This window comes from Cetorhinus maximus, chromosome 12 (assembly GCF_964194155.1).
Source record: "Cetorhinus maximus chromosome 12, sCetMax3.hap1.1, whole genome shotgun sequence".
NCBI classification, from domain to species: Eukaryota; Metazoa; Chordata; class Chondrichthyes; order Lamniformes; family Cetorhinidae; genus Cetorhinus; species Cetorhinus maximus.
In genome coordinates, this window is record NC_135890.1 from 305,001 (window position 1) to 324,550 (window position 19,550).

A 19,550-nucleotide genomic window follows, 5' to 3' on the forward strand; every position below is an offset into this window, starting at 1 on the left:
ATCCTTACTGGCTCTCCGTCCCCTGTAGAATTTTAGGGATTTCTACAGCTTTCTGCAGCTGAGCAGGATTTTGCTTCCTCCCTCAAGCATCCCCAGTCTCCATGGACTGCTCTGGATGCTCTGGATACAATACTGCGTTTCTGGCTAAGTCACTGCCCAGCAACAGCTCAACCCCTGCATTGGTGAGCTCGGGACATAGAAACTTAGAACAACATAGAAAATAGAAGCAGGAGTAGGTCATTCGGCCCTTCGAGCCTGCTCCGCCATTCAATATGATTATGGCTGATCCTCTATCCCAACGCCATACTCCAACTCTCTCCCCATGCCCCTTGATGCCTTTAGAGTCTAGAAATCTCTCTATTTCCTTCTTAAATATATTCAGTGACTTGGCCTCCACAGCCTCCGTGGTAGAGAATTCCACAGGCTCACTACCCTCTGAGTGATGAGGTTTCTCCTCAGCTCAGTCCTAAATGGTTTACCCCGTATCCTGAGATTGTGACCCCTTGTTCTAGACCTCACCCCAGCCCGAGGAAACATCATCCCTGCATCCAGTCTATCCAGCCCTGTGGGAATTTTATATGTTTCAATGAGATCCCCTCACATTCTTCTAAACTCCAGTGAATACAGGGCCTAGTCGGCCCAATCTCTCCTCATACACAATCCTGCCGTCCCTGGGATCAGTCTGGTGAACATTCACTGCACTCCCTCAATGGCAAGTATATCCTTTCTTAGGTAAGGAGACCAAAACTGCACACAATACTCCAGCTGTGGTCTCACCAAACCCTGAGCAGCTGCAGTAAGACATCCTTGCTCCTGTACTCATGTCCTCTCGCAATGAAGGCCAACATACCATTTGCCTTCTTAACTGCTTGCTGCACCTGCATGTTTGCTTTCAGTGACTGGTGTACAAGGAAACTGAGGTCCCTTTGTACATCAACATTTCACAATCTACCACCATTAAAATAATAATCTGCTATTCTGTTTTTCCTACCAAAGTGGATAACTTCACACTTCTCCACGTTATACTGCATCTGCCATGTATTTGTCCACTCACTCAACCTGTCTAAATCACCTTGAAGCCTCTTAACATCCTCCTCATCGCTCGCATTCCCACCAAGTTCTGTGTCGCTTGTTTTTTGACGACCATAACCGTCATTAGCCAGGGCATCAACTTACTCTGCAGGTAAATTTTTACATAGGTGGCCTTCAAGAATTTGCCAGTAAGCCCTTTTATCAACACGGTGGTATTTGTTCTGCTTTCAGGTGGCATCTCTGCAACCTTTGCTACAAGTAGGGTTTGAAAACAGCCAATGTCCCTAAGGATAGTTATCCCTTTTTTCGGGAAATGGAATACAAATGGTGTCATTTTCACTTTGTGCAAAAACTGTTAGGTATCCTGGTACCCCTGGCTACGTTTAAGCTCCAGAATATGCTGATCTCAGAAACTATCCCCAAAACATTCTATGACCTCCTCATCTATGCTACCTTTGCCCATTTGATTTTTCCAGTCGATATGTAGATTTAAATCCCTCATGATTATTGCTGTATCTTTCTGGCAAGCTCCCGTTTTCTTTCCTTAATATTCTGTCTTAATGTGTAATTCTGGGGCCTGTGCACCACTCTCACAAGTGACTTCTTGCCTTTATCGTTCCTCATCTTGACACACACCACTTCTACATCCTGGATTCCTGAAGTTAGGTCATCCCTCTCTAATGTGCTAAAACCATCATTAATTAACAGAGCCACCCTCCCACCTTTTCCTAACTTCCTGTCCTTCCCAAATGTCACATACCCTTTAATATTCAGGTCCCGATCTCTGTCATCCTGCAGCTATGTCTCTGGAATGGCCATCAGATCATACTTATTCATTTCTATTTGCGCTATTGTTTCATCTGTTTTGTTTGGAATGCTGCGCGCACTTAGAAACAGAGCCTTTAGATTTGTCTTTTTATTATTTTTGTAGTGTCTAGCCTCATCTGCTGATTTACTCTTAGAATTGTACTCTCTGTCCCTTCTTGTCACAGTCTGTTTATCATTTCCCATATTAATACGTCTCTCTCTTGACTTGTCTCTACTCTTTGGTTTCCACATCTTCCCAAATTTGATCCCTTGCCCCTGCTATTCAGTTTAAAACCCTCTCTACTTCCCTAGTTAGGCAGCTCGCGAGGACACCAGGCCCAGCATGGTTCACATGGACTGCAGTGGCTCAAGAAGACAGCTCACCATCACCTCCTGAAGGGCAACTAGGGATGGTCAATTCAAATGCTGGCCCAGCCAGCGGTGTCCATGTCCCATAAAAAAATCTTAAAAAGTGACTCCAGACCCACAGCAATCTTGTTGACTCTGAAATGGCCCAGCAAGTCACTCAATTCAAGGGCAATTAGGAATGGACAACAATGCTGGCCTTGCCAGTGACTCCCACATCCCATGAAAGAATACATTTTTAAAAAAGCCCTGTACAATTGTAGCAAGACTTCTTTATTCCTTTACTGCAATCCCCTTGCAATAAAGCCAACATACAATTTGCCTTCTTAATTGCTTGTTGTTTGTGTTCCTTGCACAAGTGTATCCAAGCTTCTCTGAACATCAACTTTTACGAGTTTCACACCTTTTAAATAATATCCTGCTTTTCTGTCCTTATGACCAAAGCGAATCATCTCAAACTTGCCCACTTTATACGCCATCTATCATCTTGTCGCCCATTCATTTAACCTGTCTCTATTTCTCTGCAGCCTCTCAGTGTCCTCCTCGCAACTCACATTTTCACCCAGCTTTATACTGTCAGCCAACTTAGATATAACAGATTATCCACATATTGGAGATATGCGGGGGTAGGGAGTTAGGTGTCATTCCTTTGAAGGCATGTTTCTCACGGAACTCAACAAAGATGTTTGTCAGAACTGGACCTAGAGGGGATCCGATGGCAACACCATTTATTTGGGTATACATGGTGTCATTGAAACTGAACTCAACTGTGCGCGTTGCCGAGTTTATAAGCTCAATGTATACTGCTTCACGCAATGGTGGTGGGTCTAGATTGCCATGATATAGTGTTGTAGCGCAAATCCTTAAGTGGAACATTGGTGAATAGGCTAGCAATGTCAAATGAGCGCATGGACACAGTGTTGTTTTCTTTTTTCAGCAATACTCAAGTTCTGTACTGCCAAACGATTATTTATTCACAACCTGCTAACCTGAAAATTCTTCGTTTATGCCCACTCACTGTTTCCTGTCCATTAACCAATCCTCTTTCCATGCTAATATATTACCCCAACTCCTTAAGCCCTTATCTTGCCTATTCACCTTTTCTATGGCACTTTATCGAATGCCTTTTGGAAATCCGGGTATACGACATCTACTGGTTCCCCTTTATCTACCCTACTAGTTACATCCTCAAAAACCGCTAATAAATTTGTCAAACCCAATGTCCCTTTCCTAAAAACCATGTTGACTTTGCTTGATCAGACTCTGATTTTCTAAGTGCATTGTTAAGACGTTCACAATAATACATTCCAGTACTATCCTGAAGACTGATATCAGGCAAATTGGCCTTTGGCTCCCTGTTTTCCCTCTCCTCACTTTCTTGAGGGCGCCTTTTGCACTCTCACAACTTTGGTAACCTAAAATAAAGAAACCATTTAAAAACTTCAACATGCAGATATTTTAGGTTAAATATTTCTTTCTCTAGCATTTCAGGCTGTTTGGCAGTTGCATCAGTTTTCTGACCTATTACCTGAAAATAGCATCCATTCAGCACGAGCAAACTGATTGGAAAATGTGTGAAGCAGAAAACATCTGGAACAGTACCACTTAAATCCAGTGTGCTAATGTTGATTTAGGAAAAAGCACAAATGTGTGCCTTGATTTCTATGCAAATGATGGATGCTGATGAGAAGCACAATGGACCATGTAATGATTACAGCTGTTAGTTCAACCAAAAATTCAGAAAATCTCAGGTGAACCGCACAAGCTAATCTGGAGGAAAACAAATAAATTTTAAATAAATAGTTGGTGGGCTGTTTTTTTCACCCATTCATGGGGTGAGAGAGTCACTGGCAAGGTGTGCATTTCTTGTCCACCCCAATTACCATAAAGAATGTGATGGTGAGCTGCCATTTGAACCACTGCAATGCGCGGTGTGGAGGTACGCCAACAGTGCTGTTAGAGAGAAAGCGGCTCTCCCACTGATATTTGATCCACTTGGGCCAACTCAGTCCCCAGAACTAGGTCCAACAGTGCCTGACCTCTCATTGGACCGGAAACATACTGCTACAGAAAATGATCTTGAACACATTCCAGGAACTCTTGCCCCTCTTGTCCCCTTGTACTATTCCTATCCCAGTCTATATTTGGATAATTGAAGTCCCCCATTATGATTACTCTATAATCCTTGCATCTCTCTGTGATTTCTTTGCAAGTTTGTTTCTCTACATCCCTTCCACGAGTTGGTGGTCTATATATTACACTGATCAATGTTATCACACCCTTTTTATTCCTTACCTCTAGCCAGAGAGATTCTGTCCTTGACCTCTCTGGAACATCCTCTCTCTCCAGTACTGTAATGCCATCATTAATCAATACTGCCACTAGCCCCACATTTTCTTACTTTCCTGTCCCTCCTAAACAACTTGAATATTTAACACCCAGTCCTGCCCTTCTTTGAGCCAGGTCTCGGTTATAGCAATAATATCATAATTCCATTTGTCAACCTGTTCCTGCAGTTCACCAATCTTATTAACCACACTCCGTGCATTCACACACATGCACACTAATCCTGATTTAGGCTTTTTTACTTGCACGCTTATTCTGACCCCATCTAATGACTTACCATAGTCTCCTCTATTCCTATCAAACTCTCCAAGTATTCTATTTACCATGATATATATCTCTGATATATCCTTGCTATCAGTTGATACTTCTCTACTTCCCATTGCCAGTTCGTCTGCTCTCCGCTCTGAATTTCCCCTCAGGTTCCCATCCCCCTGCAAATCTAGTTTAAAACCCCACAAAAGCACGAGCAAACCTCCCCAGAGGACACTAGTCCCTGTCCTGTTAAGGTGTAACCCATCCTTCTTGTACAGGTCCTACCTGCCCCAGAATCGGTCCCAATGCCTCAGAAATCTAAAGCCTTCCCTCCTACTCCATTTCTCCAGCCAAGTGTTGAACTGTTCAATCTTCCCATTCTTATGTTCACTAACACGTGGCACTGGGAGTAATCCTGAGATTACTGCTCTTGAGGTTCTGCTTTTTAATTCCCTTCCTAACTCCCTAAAATCTGCTTTCACGACCTCATCTCTTTTCCTACTTATGTCATTGGTCCCAATGTGGACCACAACCTCTGACTGTTCACCCTCCCCCAAAAGAATGTCCTGCAGCCGCTCTGTGACATCCTTGACTCTGACACCAGGGAAACAACACACCATCCTGGCTACTGGTTACAACTTTGCCATAATATACTAATGTCCTTTGACACAAGGAATGGTCGGGGCAGGTATGAAAGGATCAAAAAAGCAATAGGTCCATCAGTGAAGAAAACAGTTCCATTGAAAACAAAGGCAGGGGAGGTCATCACTGACTGCAATTAACAGTTGAAGAGATGGGCAGAACACTATCTTGAGTTGTACTCTAGGGAGAACACAGTCACCGAGGAAGCCCTGGACACCATAGAAAGCCTGCCTGTCAAAGCAGAGCTGGATAGCGAGCACACAGTGGAGGGGCTTATCAAGGCCATTGACTCACATGCGATGGGCACAGCTCCAGGTGCTGATGCTATACTGTTTGAACTCATCAAGCATGGAAAACTGGAATTCCTGCACATCTACACAAACTTCTCTGTCTCTGCTTGAGGGAGGGGGCAGTGCCCTAGGACATGCATGATGCAAAGATTGTGACCCTGTACAAGAACAAGGGCGACCACAGTGATTGCAAGAACTATTGAGGCATCACCTTGCTGAGCATAGTGGGAAAAGTATTTGTGGTATTGCCCTTGTCAGAATGCAGATCCTGGCTGAACACATCTACGCTGAATCCCAGTGTGGTTTTAGAATTGGAAGACCTACAATTGACATGATCTTCTCAGCCCAGCAGCTGCAGGAGAAGTGCTGTGAACAAAGGAGACCTGCTATATATTACCTTCATCGGTCTCACCAAGGCATCGACCATGAGAGCAGAGGCAATCTAAGCCGCTAAAGAAAACTGGCTGCCCACCAAAGCTGCTCAATGTGATCTCCTCTTTCCAAGACAACATGATGGGTAGGGTCAGCTGTGATAGGGCGACATCGGAACCCTCGGAGGTCTGCAGTGGGGTCAAACATGGTTGTGTTCTGGTGTCAATGCTCTTTGGCATATTCTTCTCTTTGCTGCTGCCCTGTGCCTTCAGGTTATCTACAGAGAATGTCTACTTACATATCAGAACTGATGGAAAGCTGTTCAGCCTTGCTTGCCTGAGATCCGAGACAAAACATCAGAAATTTGCTCTATGCTGATGATTCTGCACCAAAATTCAATACTGAGGAAAACTTCAGCATAAAATAGACATCTCTCATGTCTGTAAAGAGTTTGGTTTGACCATCAGCATCAGGGGAAGACAGAATTTTCATGGGGGGAGGGGGGTGCGGGCTGCAGTTGGACCAGCTGATGCAGGAAAGAGTTTGGAGGCAGCCTTAGGGGCTGTCAAGTGTCGAAGTGGGCTCTTTAAAAGTCCCACCTTGGTGCTTTAGGACTTTGTCCCAGTTATAATGAAAAATACAAGGCCCTCTAGCCCTTACCCTCACAGCCCCTCACACCCACACAGTCCCATGCCCCATCCATGCCACCTCATGACCCTCCACTCACCTCCCCCCCCCCCATTGGCCCCTCATACCCCTCAAGCCAAGCTATGTCCCTTCACCCATCCCCCTTGGCCCCTCATACCTCCATGCCAAGCTAAGCCCCAGCCACCCACTTTGGTCTCTCATGCCTTCCATGCCAAACTCTCATGATACTGCCATACTCATTCACCCATTATACACTGTATAGAAACAGTGAACCCTATAGTGGCAATAGGATGTGTAAAAAGAGCCTTAAAAAAGTCATTCATTCATTCATAACTTTCTGCTTTCTTAAAAAAAAATCTTTTACTATAGGCCAATATACATGTCAATCATCCAGGACCTTTAAAGCGTCCATTGCTAAAACTGCAAGCACTTGAAACCTCTTTATGTTGTGTAAATAAAAATTGTGCAATTGACAGAAGAGATCAGAGGGCCTGGAGCTCAACTATTTGTGGGCTCTCAGCCAAGATTCAATGTGCATTCTTGACTAGGATATGCTTATCTGTGCAATGGAGTCAGCCAGGTCAGGAATGCAGGGTACGGACTTGCAACACAAGCCAGCTTGCGCCCTTAAAAGGCCCTGTTGAAAATCAGAACCCCCCCCCGGGAATGGGGTCAGGAATCCGGGAATCAGGTTATGGTTGCCATTTCTGCCACTTCCTTCCTCCATTTCCTCCCTGACTCCATGAGAAGCCAGGCTGCAAAATCAGATTCTCTCATCAGTGTCAGATTAGAGTGAGTTTGTTTTAGTTAGTAGTAGTTTTGCCTCCATGTCAGACTTCTGGTCAAGCTGACTACAGTCTCTGGCTTTGTAATAATGAGAGTGGAACTGTCAATGGTTTTGCTGCCATTACTTACCTGAAACTGACAGCAACTTGAGTCTGTCCATGTGCAGCTGAATGTGGAAATCCAGAAGTTGCTGTCAGTGATTCTAAGCTTCTCCACACAGTGCATTAAAGGGATGATAAATGCTTGTAATGAAAAATATTGTTTAATAAAGATACTAGGGATTGCAAGAGTCAGTGCTGTGTGCATGGAACTGTCCTTAGATTCAATTCGAGGTGTATCGGTGGTAATATAAGGGGTGTATTGCATTGAACTTTCTAAAGTCTCACTCACAAAATTGGAGTTTTTGATGTACCTTTTTTGACCTATTGAACCTTCCATATTCTTTGCTTTAAAGATTATTAAGTCATTTAAAACTGTGAAGAAATGATAATGATGCAATTAGACTTATCCATATCTGTGTATATCCATGAAGCAGCCTATTATTGCAATGCTGTTTATTGAAAATATCAAATTGTCAAACCTCATGTCTCTCGGTAATGCAACCTACAAAATCACCAGTGCACTGGCTGTTCCAATGTTTGTCACTACACAATTACTAACTATTTATTGCAACAAAATATGATACAGTTGTATCATATTTATTGATTTATGCATTTATTGATTCACAGTCCTTTGTATTTATGGCCATTAATTGTCATTATTCTTGTAAGGTTAATGAATTTAGAATAAATCTGAACAAAATTGGAGAAACTACTTTGTTTTCTTAAATATACCATAATCACTGCTGTTACATAATTGTCTACATTAAGTTACAAATACAAAATGCGTAAATGTTATGTGTTATAGCCAAAGCACGGCCTGAATATCTTAATGATAATAAATACAGCAAATTACCTTTTCGAAGGAAAGTTAATTTGGCTCCTTTGTTTTCATCTTACCTCCATTCTTTCATCACTTTTCACCAAAGATAATGGAATAACGCTCATCAATCCCTTTATATTGCAGTCTTCCAAGTTTGCAATTGTTAAAAGACTACTTTTATGGATGAAATGGGCAGATTTAACTGTATCAGCACATTTTTGGATACTTTATTGAACAACACACTTGGCTTTCCATTGGACTGTTCTATTTTAAGAAATGGGCATCATAGCTCCTTCAGCATAGGCCCAACCTTCTCAACCTTTCCTCATTAGGTGATCACGTTTTTGTAAATTTGCAACATAACTGTAATGTCATTGGTGAAACTTGACTGAAACCTCCTGCCTAGCAGTAACTAAATGTTTCTCAAGCCACAAATGTCAATTAAAATAGTTTCTTCCCAATAAGGTTACATAGGGAACTTGATGTAGGAAGAAACTTATGAACAAATATATGAACAAGGAGCAGGAGTAGGCCATTCAGCCTCTCTAGCCTGCTCCAACATTTAATAAGGTCATGGCTGATCTGATAGTAACCTGAAATCTGCATCCCACCCACCCCCGATAACCTATTGCCCCCTTGCTTACCAAGAATCTATCCACCTCTGCCTTAAAAATATTCAAAGTCTCTGCTTCCACCACCTTTTCAGGAAGAGCGTTCCAAAGACTCATGACCCTCTGAGTGAAAAAAATTTGCCTTATCTCTGTTTTAAATGAGAGACCCCTTATTTTTAAACAGTTCTAGATTCTCCCACAAGAGGAAACATCATGTCCACATCCACCTTGTCAGGACCCTTCAGGATCTTAAATGTTTCAATCAAGGCACCTCTTACTCTTCTAAACTCCAATGGAAACCAGCCTCGTCTGTCAAACCTTTCCTCATAAGACAACTCACCCATTCCAGGTATTAGTCTGGTAAACCTTCTCTGAAACCTTCTCTTGAAATATTAAGAACATTGTAACTTTACATGATGGAAGGACTCTACCTTTGGTTTTAAAGGCTATTAACAGAAAAATAATAGAGATACGTTCCTGATATTGCAGCCAAATATCTTAACTTATAGTTTCGATATATGTGTCTCAAGTGAAAATGCAATAGACAACCAAATGATAGCATGACAAACAGGGCATGAAGGGAGTCATTGGAAAAAGACACACAGAGGAGGAGGAGGGAGAGAAGGCAATGTTCATCTACCTGATACTGTCTGGTCCTTTAGATCCCTTTGAAGTTTGACCCGAGCATGTGGAAAGTTGTACTGAATAGGCTTCACACCAACCTAGAAAATAAGAACCAATTTTTATGCTTTAATGCATTCTTCTTAAAATACATTCAACAATTTGGAGAAAGATTTGAACACAAGGAAGAAAAATGTTTGTAAAAATAACATTGTGTATTTATATTGCGCCTTTACGTAATAAATGTCCCATGATGCTTCACAGGAGTGTTATAGAAGATAAATTGACACCGAGCTACATAAGGAGGTATTAGGGCAGATGGTCACAAGCTTAATCAAAGAAGTAGATTTTAAAGAGCATCCTAAAGGATAAAAGTGGGGTAAAGAGGTGCATAGGTTTAGGGAGGGAATTCCAGAGCTTAGTGCTCAGGCAGCTGAAAGCACAGCCATCAGTATTGGAGCAATTAAAATTGGGGTTGATCAAGGGACAGAATTAGAGCAGCACAAATATCTGGGAAGGTTTTCAGGCTGGAGGAGATTACAGGGATGGGGATGGTGAAGCCATGAAGAGTTTTGAAAACAAGCAAAATAATTTTAATATCAAGGCATTAACCAGCGAGCACAGGGGTGAATGGAACTTGGTGCGAGTTAGGACTTGAGCTGCAGAATTTTAGATGTTCTCCAGCTTATAGAGGGAAGAATGTGGGAGGTCAGTCAGGAGCATGTTGAAATAGTCAAGTCAGAGGTAAGGAAGGCATAAATGAAGGATGCAACAGCAGATAAGCTGAGGCAGGGGCAGAGTTAGGCAATGCTGCCAAAGAACAACATGTCGATGAGAAATGAGAGGGGACGAGGATAGATCCTTGATGGACATCAGAGATAATGGTGCAGGAATGAGAAGAGAAGCCATTGCAGGTGATTCTCCAGCTATGATATAGAGGAGCCAGGTTAGTGCAGTCCATGAGCTCGATGATGGTTGAGGGGCATTGGAGGAGGATGGTGTGGTCAAATATGTCAAAAACTGAAGACATTCAAGAAGGACAAGAGGGATTGTTCATGAAGGTGTAGACCATCATGTCTTCCTGAAGAAATGACAACCAATTAAGCTCAATCAATAAACCACAACACATATATAGTTCTCCAAGGGAAGCTATTGCTGCACCATATTGATTTCCATCACAAAGCCAGTTAAATATTACTTTTATCAAATACTCTTTATGTCTACCGTTTAATGATAATCTAAACCCATCAAGAGATGGAAAAATAGAGAAAAAAAACAAATGTAAATACATTCACAATAATTTATTCAAAAGTGATGGAATGTTTCTTTAGGAACTAACTCGTTGCAATATTTTTCCAAAATTTCCTAGATTCTGTAAAGGTCCCAATGGATTGGAAAACTGCAGATGCAACACCTCTGTTCAAGAAAGGGGGGAGACAGAAAGCTAGAAACTATAGGTCAGTTAGCCTAAGGTCTGTCATTGGGAAAAAGCTATAATTTGCTATTAAGGAGGCAGGACATTTAGAAAATCATAATGGGATCAGGCAGAGTCAACATGGTTTTGTGAAAGGGAAATCACATTTGACAAATTTATTAGAGTTCTTTGAGGATGTAACACGAAGGGCAGATAAAGGGGAACCAGTAAATGTAATGCACTTGGGTTTCCAAAAGGTATTTGGTAAGGTGCCACATAAAAGGTCATTGTACAAATTAATAGCTCATGGTGTTAGGGATGATGCATTATCATGGATCAAGGGTTGGCAAACTAACAGGAAAGAGAGAGTCAGGATAAATGGTAAACTGTAACTAGTGGAGTGCCACAAGTATCAGTGCTGAGGTCTCAACTATTTACAATATATATTAATGACTTGGATGTAGAGACCGACTGTATTGTGGCTAAGCTTTCTGGTAGTATAAAGATAGGTAGGAAAGCAAGTTGTGAGGAGGATAAAAAGAGTCTCCAAATGGATATAAATAGATTGAATGAGTGGGAAAAACATTGGCAGATGGAATATAATGTGAAACATTGTGAGATTGTCTTCTTTGGCAGGAAGAATACAAGAGCAGAATATTATTTAAATGGAGAAGGACTGCAAAATGCTGTAATACAGAGGGATTTGGGTATCCATGTACATGAATCACAAAAAGTTAACATACAGGTGCAGCAAATAATTAGGAAGTCAAATGGAATGATGGCCTTTATAGAGTCTAAAACAAGTCATGTTACAACAGGGCATCAGTGAGACCACACCTGGAGTACTGGGTACAGTGTTGGTCTCCTTATTTAAGGAGAGATATACTTGCATTGGAGCCAGTTCAGAGAAAGTTCACTTGGCTGATTCATGGGATGAAGGACGTAGAAAAGTTGGGTCTCTACTCATTGCAGTTTAGAAGAATGAGAAGTGATCTTATTGAAACATATAACATCCTTAAGGGGCTTTACAGAGTAGATGATGAGAGGATGTTTCCCTCGTGGGAGAATCTAGAACTAGGGGACACAGTTTCAAAATAAGAGGTCTCCCATTTAAGACAGAGGTGAGGAGGGACTTAGTCTTTGGAATTCTCTTCCCCAGGGAGGAAGGCTGGGTTATTGACTATATTCAAGGCCGAGTTAGACAGATTTTTACTCAACAAGGGACTTAAGGGTTATAGGGGACAGGCAGGAAATTGGAGTTAAGTCCACAATTAGATCAGCTATGGTCTTCTTGAATGACAGAGCAGGCTCGATGTGCCAAATGGCTACTCCTGCTCCTAGTTCTTATGGTCTTATAATATTGATGGTAAATTATCATTCTCTGCCAGGGAGTTTGGATTTGTTAATATGTTCAGCATTTTTGCCCCAGAATGAAATGTGTTGGGATGCTAAGCCATTGGGTTCTTATTCCTTTTGCTGTATTTTCTCACAGTGCGGTGCAGACTCCATCCAGTGAGGCTGCACTTCACATTTTCCTTTAATACAGACTAAAGAATATTTTGCAAAAAATCTGCACCCACACCCCCCAGCCTTTACTGATATCTCCCCACAGGGATATAATTTTATCCAATTTATTCTTGGAATGCAGTGTCTCTGGTAAGGCTGCTAATTATTCCCATCTTCTTGCCATGGGAAGGTGATGATACAAGTGGTTTGCCTGGTCACTTCAAAGGGTATTTCAGTGTGAGGCTAGAGTCACTTTTCGGCCAGGCTGGGTAAGGGTGATAGATTTCCTTTCCTACAGGACATCAGAGTTTTTTTGACAATCCAACAGCCTATTACTTCCAGAACTAAGTGCCAATTCTCAATCTGCCATTGTGGTATTTGAATTCACATTGTCTGGTTTATTATTCCAAGCCCTAGCTTACTGGTCCAGCAACACAACCACTACCCTTTATTTATTTTAGATGAGCAGAGGAATATCATATTAATATGTTGGGAAAATTATACTAATGCTGCTATTGGTAAATTCTAGGCTAAAATATTGGATTATATTGTAAAAGGATCAAGAACGAGAGGGCACAGATTTAAAGTGATTTGCAAAAGAAGCAAATGCGAGGTGAGAAAAAACTTTTTCACACAGCGAGTGGTTCAGGTCTGGAATGCACCGCCTGGAAGTTTGGTGGAGGCAGGTTCAATCACGGCATTCAAGAGGGCATTAGATGATTATTTGAATAGAAACAATGTGCAGGGGTACGGGGAAAAGGCAGGGCAATGGCACTAGATCGTAATGCTCATTTGGAGAGCCAGTGCAGACAAGATGGGCCGAATGGCCTCCTTCTGCGCCAATAGAATTCTGTGGTATAATATTTTCTAAATATAATAGTCTATCATCCATTAGGATCTTTCATACAAAACTGCAGAAAGGTAGATCAATCATACATTGTATTTTCAATGGGAGCTGCAAAATTAGCAAGAATTCTTCTAATTCATATTTAATCATGAATAGTAAGGATCAATGCAAAGGTTAAAACTACAAAATGGTTTCTCACTTCTGTAGACTGCTGTTCAGATTGCCTTGAGTGGGTTAACTTCTCTGGAAGTTTGCGATTTATGGCAGGTGCTTCATCAAGGCGAGACTCACGTGGCTTGTCAAACCAATCTGTTTCTTCACGACGCAGATGATATGCTTTGAAAATCAAGGAAATGTCAGTTCTCCATGTCAGGCAACAGGAGTTCAGGATTGCAGCTTGCTGCCAGGAAAGGACAGCATATGTGCTATTTGGCCACTGCAGCATGCAAGTCTATGCATTTTTCAATACGTTCATGCAAGATTACAACCAGACTATGACAATCCATAGAAAGTGCAATTGAAGAGTAGGAAGGCAATTTGTAAACATATCACAGATTTATTAACTAGAGGCTAAAGGTGTGCAAACCATCTGATGTTGAAATCATTAGATAGTTTTCTGAACTTTAATAGCAGGAATACTATGAATGCCCCATTATTTCTACTTGTCAAATTTTTGCGTGAAGGTTGTTTTTTAAGAATGAATTATATAGCTAGCTGTAAAATATAAAGTCAAAGCTAAATAAAAAAGAACCTTCATCATCTGGGGTTACAGCCATGTTAGTTGGCCTAAAATATCTTAATTGAGTCAATCATTTTCAGAGCCGTGAGGAAGAAATAGAAACTAATCAAGACAACATAAATTTTGCCATAGATTCTGGGAAACATGCATTGTTTAGTTTCAAAACCAAGGGTCAAGAAACTGGACAAGATAAGGACATAATAGTTGGAATGAAAAACGGCTGGTTAGCTCGCTTCTTCTATTGGTCCATATCGATTTGCAGGATCATAGACTTTGCCTGACTGATCAAGGGCTAGATCTTCCACTTATTGACACTGAGTGTGAGAAATCTGCCCCAAACCTTTTGAGGGAAATTATTTTACAGAGGTCAGATCTCAAAAACCAGCTCTATGCCAAGAAATTGGACAACATACTAATAGAGTTTGGTTTTGGATTTACATTTGTCCATCTGAAGCTGTTAAATCCTCAGTTATAACATGAAGCATCTTAATTGTTGAGATGAACAGCTGAAATTAAAAGCCTAGCAACAATAATACACATAGGTTTGCCTTTTGTTTCCTGTGGTATTTTTAATATACAAATCTTCCCAAGAACCAGTGACCATGCCTTGTAATGTCACTCAGTGCTCCTTCAACAGTTAGCAAACTCAATTTAACAAAGCTGAAAGTCCAACCAAATCATTCAACTCACAATTCATTTCAATGAACTTAGTTTGGTTGGGCTCAGTTAATTGTTTCAGTGCTGTGCACACCCCTGTTTGATATAAAGCAAGAGAAGGGAAAAAAGAAAGAAAAAAAGCAATATCAGAATAGTTTGGTTTCTCAGATAATCTTGTTTTTATTTATATGTGATGAAGGACATCAAGAATTCTAATTGCAGTGACCCCTTCTGAAACCAGTTAGCAGCAGCATCTTTAAACTAAAATGTATTCACAACAAAATTAATCAGAAATCTATAGAACTCTTTTTTGGACAATAATCTTTAAATTGAAAAACAAACTTTGCGTGTCTCTGTACTCTACTTTCTCATTCATACTTTTAAAAAAAAATATTTGTTCACGAGATACGGGTGTTGCTGGCTAGGCCAACATTTATTGCCCATCCTCAATTGCTCTTGAGAAGAATATTTTGAGTGGAGTTTTATAATAATTAAACATACACAGAGATTGTGACATTGATAATATTGCCAGAACTGTGGTGCAGTGGGTAGTTCCCTGCCTCTGAGCCAGAAGCTCCAAGTTCAAGTCCCACCCCAGGACTTGATGATCGAGGAAAGCTCATTCTTAATGCAGCCCTGCAAATCCTTCCAACACATGCCAATGGTGGGTGGTAAGAGCAGGAGAGATTCCTGATCAGCCATGTGATGGAAAGAACACTGGAGCCTCTACCATCACTATCCATAGCTCCAGGCTACAACATGCATGAAAAAGTGTATACTGCCACAGCAACTTGGACTCCTTGAGTAAACTGTAACACAACAGCATCACCCACTGATGCCATTCACTGTTGTATACAGCTACCATGCTAAAACTATAGCATAGAGAGCATTACTTATTTGAGAAGTCAGACACATTTGTGTATTCTATTTGTTTTAGCTGTTAGGCACTGCACATAGGCATCTCCAGGGTAGCCAACTCCAAAATATAAAAATAAATAAATGAGAAATAAATTGACAGAATCTCATCTTCGTTAGCCTAGTTAAACTGCAATTCAAAATGATCAAAACACAACTCTCCCAACATTTTCTAATTCTTCATCATTTGTTTAAAAGAAATATTGTAGAAAGTTTTTAAGACAGCTTCCCCATTTTTATTAAATTATCATATAGGAGTAAAAGAAATCCTGACATCCTACAGTACAGACTGATATTACAGTAATAATGCTACTAATTTCCTTATGGCTGCACAATACTTGGGCTAATAAGTGGGAATGGTTTTAACAGCAATGAAATGTCGACTGTTTCACATACAAAAAAATGAAATTATAAATGAAATTGAAAAAAAAATGTTCCTCACAAAATCTTTCCAGGTAAGCAATATCATAGATTAAATAACATCATACACATTCAACTGAAAGAAATGTTCACAGTTCATTAACATTCTAACTTCCTTACTTGAAATGGTTGACAGGAAATCCTCAATGTGAAATGAAATCTCTAATGTTTGTAACATGCTTGCATGAGAAAACATTTCTCTGCAGAGATACGCACAAATACACAAATGAAAATAAAGTACAAGCAAGAACAAGAGAGTCCATAAGGAATGAACAGAAATTATATACATGCATAGAAGGGAAATTCTGTTGATGATAACACAACATCCTGAGTCCCATTTTACCTTCACTGTCTGACATGGCATGTTGGAAGTCATCCATAATAAATGCTATGTCACGGTCATATCCACGTGTCCGTGACTCCTCTCTCATGTGTTGTTGTACTTCAGGCAGTGAGTGGCTTGAACCAAACTGTTCCCTTGTATCAGCAGATATTGGTGGCAATGGGCCTGCTGCTGCTCGAGCCATTCCCATTGGCTGTCCAACAGGACTTAAGGGGCTTTCTTCCTCTGAATTCTGGGCTACTATGGGAATTCTCCCTCTACTGTGACTAATAGGTAAACTGGATGGCTTTGTTCGTACAGAAGGAGTACTATGTGCATAGGCAATATCTAATGGATCAGTTTCCTGACCTTTTATCCGCAGAGATGTATTGGAAGGGTCTCTTTTGATTGTTAAATCAAGTCCATAAACTGATGAGGGCCTGCATCTGGTTCCACTGGTGTATGCTTTGTCAATTTCATCATCTAATGTAGATCTGATAGTTGGCCCAAGAAACTTCTGCTGGTCACGGATATTCTTTCTTAGGCTAAATGTTATGTCATCCTGAATAAGCCTTGCTCGGGAGGTAGAGCCAGTGACTGCTGATGTAGTTCCCATGTAGCTAGTAAAGTCAGCCTCTACATCTCTGGCTTCTTGAATGGGCATAAACTTGGAGAATTTGGGGTCCAGCAACTGTTTTTTGTGTTTGCTTTGCTTTTGGTAAATAATAGATGGCGGCAATTGCTTTGCAGCCTGCTTTTCAAGAGTAAGCCTGCCTATGCTGTACTTTTCAGACTTTGGAAAGTGCCTGTAGCTGCTATCGCCATGGTAGTATTGGGGAAGGCCAGGAAGATGTTCCAAACCTTCAGTGCCTCTGCGGAATTCTTGTTTGATTTGTTGCTTTAACAGCTTTAGTTCATAAGGATCCTCCATGGTATCTTCATCTGCTTTTCCATAGGAGTGTAACCGTGTTGAGCTCTGCAATGGCCCAATAAAATCTTTCACGTCCCCAGTTCTGCGTGCTTCACTTGCGCGAAGCAGACGCTCGTTCTTTTGTACTTCCTTTTGTAAATCGTGAAGACTGAATCCAGTAGTAAGGGAACTAGATCCTTTAGTGAGTTCACCAATGTCATCAATCAGAACATAATTCCGAGGTGCATGATGCTCTAGATCAGCATAATAAGATTCTGCAGAAATGCTTGACATTGGGCTGCTTGCCATGGTGCCCCTTTCATCCAGCCCTATTCTAAGATCTAAATTACTGTACTTACTACTCAAGTGAGGTACTGCATATGTGCTGTCTGCAGAAGTGGAAGCCATCAGAAGAGATTGATTATGGATCACCTCATAGTTCGTAGTTATTTTGGGCTCAAGGTCAACAATTGTTGCCGGCCTTGGTTTTTGTTGAATCAGCATCATTTGTGATGGATGTGGATAGGCTGTTGGCTGGGTTTGCGAAGGGGAGGGCTGCTGTTGATAAGTGATAGTGGGGACAGCCTGATATGTAGGTTGGGTTTGATAGGGAGAAACTTGTTGATGATACAAAGCCTGTTCTTGGTAAGGAGACTGCTGTTGGAATGGAGTTTGGGTTTGGGTTGGTTGAGGAGTAGAGTACTGGTACTGTGTATAATGGCTTGGAGTGGTTGCGTACTGAGGCTGTGACTGGGTCTGAGGTGACAGAAACTGATCATAATCAGGCTGTGGTGCAGTTCTAGGTCTCTCTAATCCACACTGTCCATCCATTCTGGTCTCCCTTATGTTGCTTACTTCACTGTCTGACATATAATCTCTTTCCTCAGCCACACCCTGCAAATAGGCACGCTCCCTTTTCTCCCTCTCCTTCAACAAAGCTTCTTTTCTTCGATTGATGCCCATTTCCAAATATCGTAATTTGGCATCAATTTCTTTTTCTTCTTCATCTAGTTCTGCCTGTTTTTTCCTGAGTTTGGAAGATTCTCTCTCCACAAGTTCCAATTCCCTGTCAATGTCCTGCAGAATTTTAGCTCTGGCCATGGTGTTGGTCCTGCAAACTCTCCTGCGGGAAACAGAGCTGACGGTGGAAAATGTTGCTTGGCTCCCAGTGACACCAACCTCCTCTGGAGGAGGATTAGGAAGAGTTCTCTTCACTTTTTTCTGAGTACCAACTGGTGTAGTGTTTTGAGAACCTTTGGCCTGAAACAAAAATGAAATACTCAGATCAATATTGTTTGTAATGGTGAAGAAATTGCCACCAAAAGATTAAAATCCAAGCAAAAAATGATAAAACCGTACACTTAAACCCAACAAGCACCAAAAGTACATTTAATGCTTGTTCAGGTGAGTGTTGAGCATATCCTTACTTAAGCAAAGGAAAAATACTGTGGATGCTGGAAATTTGAAATAAAAACAGAAAATGTTAGAAATATTTAGCAGGTTCAGAGAGAAACAAAATTCATGTTTCAGATCATAGAGCCATAACTGAACAGGAGGAGGCCATTCAACCCATCGAGTCCATGTTGTCTCCCTGAAGAGCAATCCAATGGGTCCCATTCTCCCATTCTACCCCCGTAGTCCTGTAAGTGCTCAAGTGCCCGTCCAATTTCTTCTTGAAATCATTCATTGTCTCCATTTCCACCATCCTTGTAGCAGTGAGTTCCAGGTCACACTGAGTGAGGCAATTTCAAGGTCATTACCACTCACTGAATAAAAAGTTCTTCCATGCATTCCTCCCTGGATCTCTTGTCTAACATTTGAAAGTCTGTCCCCTAGTTCTTGCCCCATCAGCTAATGGCAAGAGCTTTTCTTTATCCACCTTATTCAAACCAAAGGTCTTGTGCACCCACATCAAATCTCCCCTCAATACTCTTTACTCGAAGAAGAGCTCCCCAGCTTCTCCAGCCTAACTTTGAGATAAATTCCCTCATCGCTAGAAACTGTCTGGTAAATCTCCTCTGCACCCTCTCGGGGTCCCTTATCTCATGCTGAAAGTGTGGCGACCAGAACTGGATGGAGCACTCTCGTTGTGGCCTAATCAGAAATAGGGGAGGGTTGGAAAAAAG

General features: G+C 41.3%; 1 protein-coding gene across 1 annotated transcript in view; it reads right to left on the minus strand.

The window, feature by feature from the left end:
* Positions 1-19,550, minus strand: part of pcloa (piccolo presynaptic cytomatrix protein a) — a 755,467-nt gene that overhangs the window by 276,584 nt on the left and 459,333 nt on the right. The window contains exons 7-9 of the mRNA XM_078553074.1: positions 16,536-18,684; positions 13,661-13,797; positions 9,714-9,795 (exon numbers count right to left, since the gene is read on the minus strand). Of these exons, the coding sequence (XP_078409200.1) occupies positions 9,714-9,795; positions 13,661-13,797; positions 16,536-18,684 (2,368 nt within the window). The remainder of the gene's footprint in view (positions 1-9,713; positions 9,796-13,660; positions 13,798-16,535; positions 18,685-19,550) is intronic.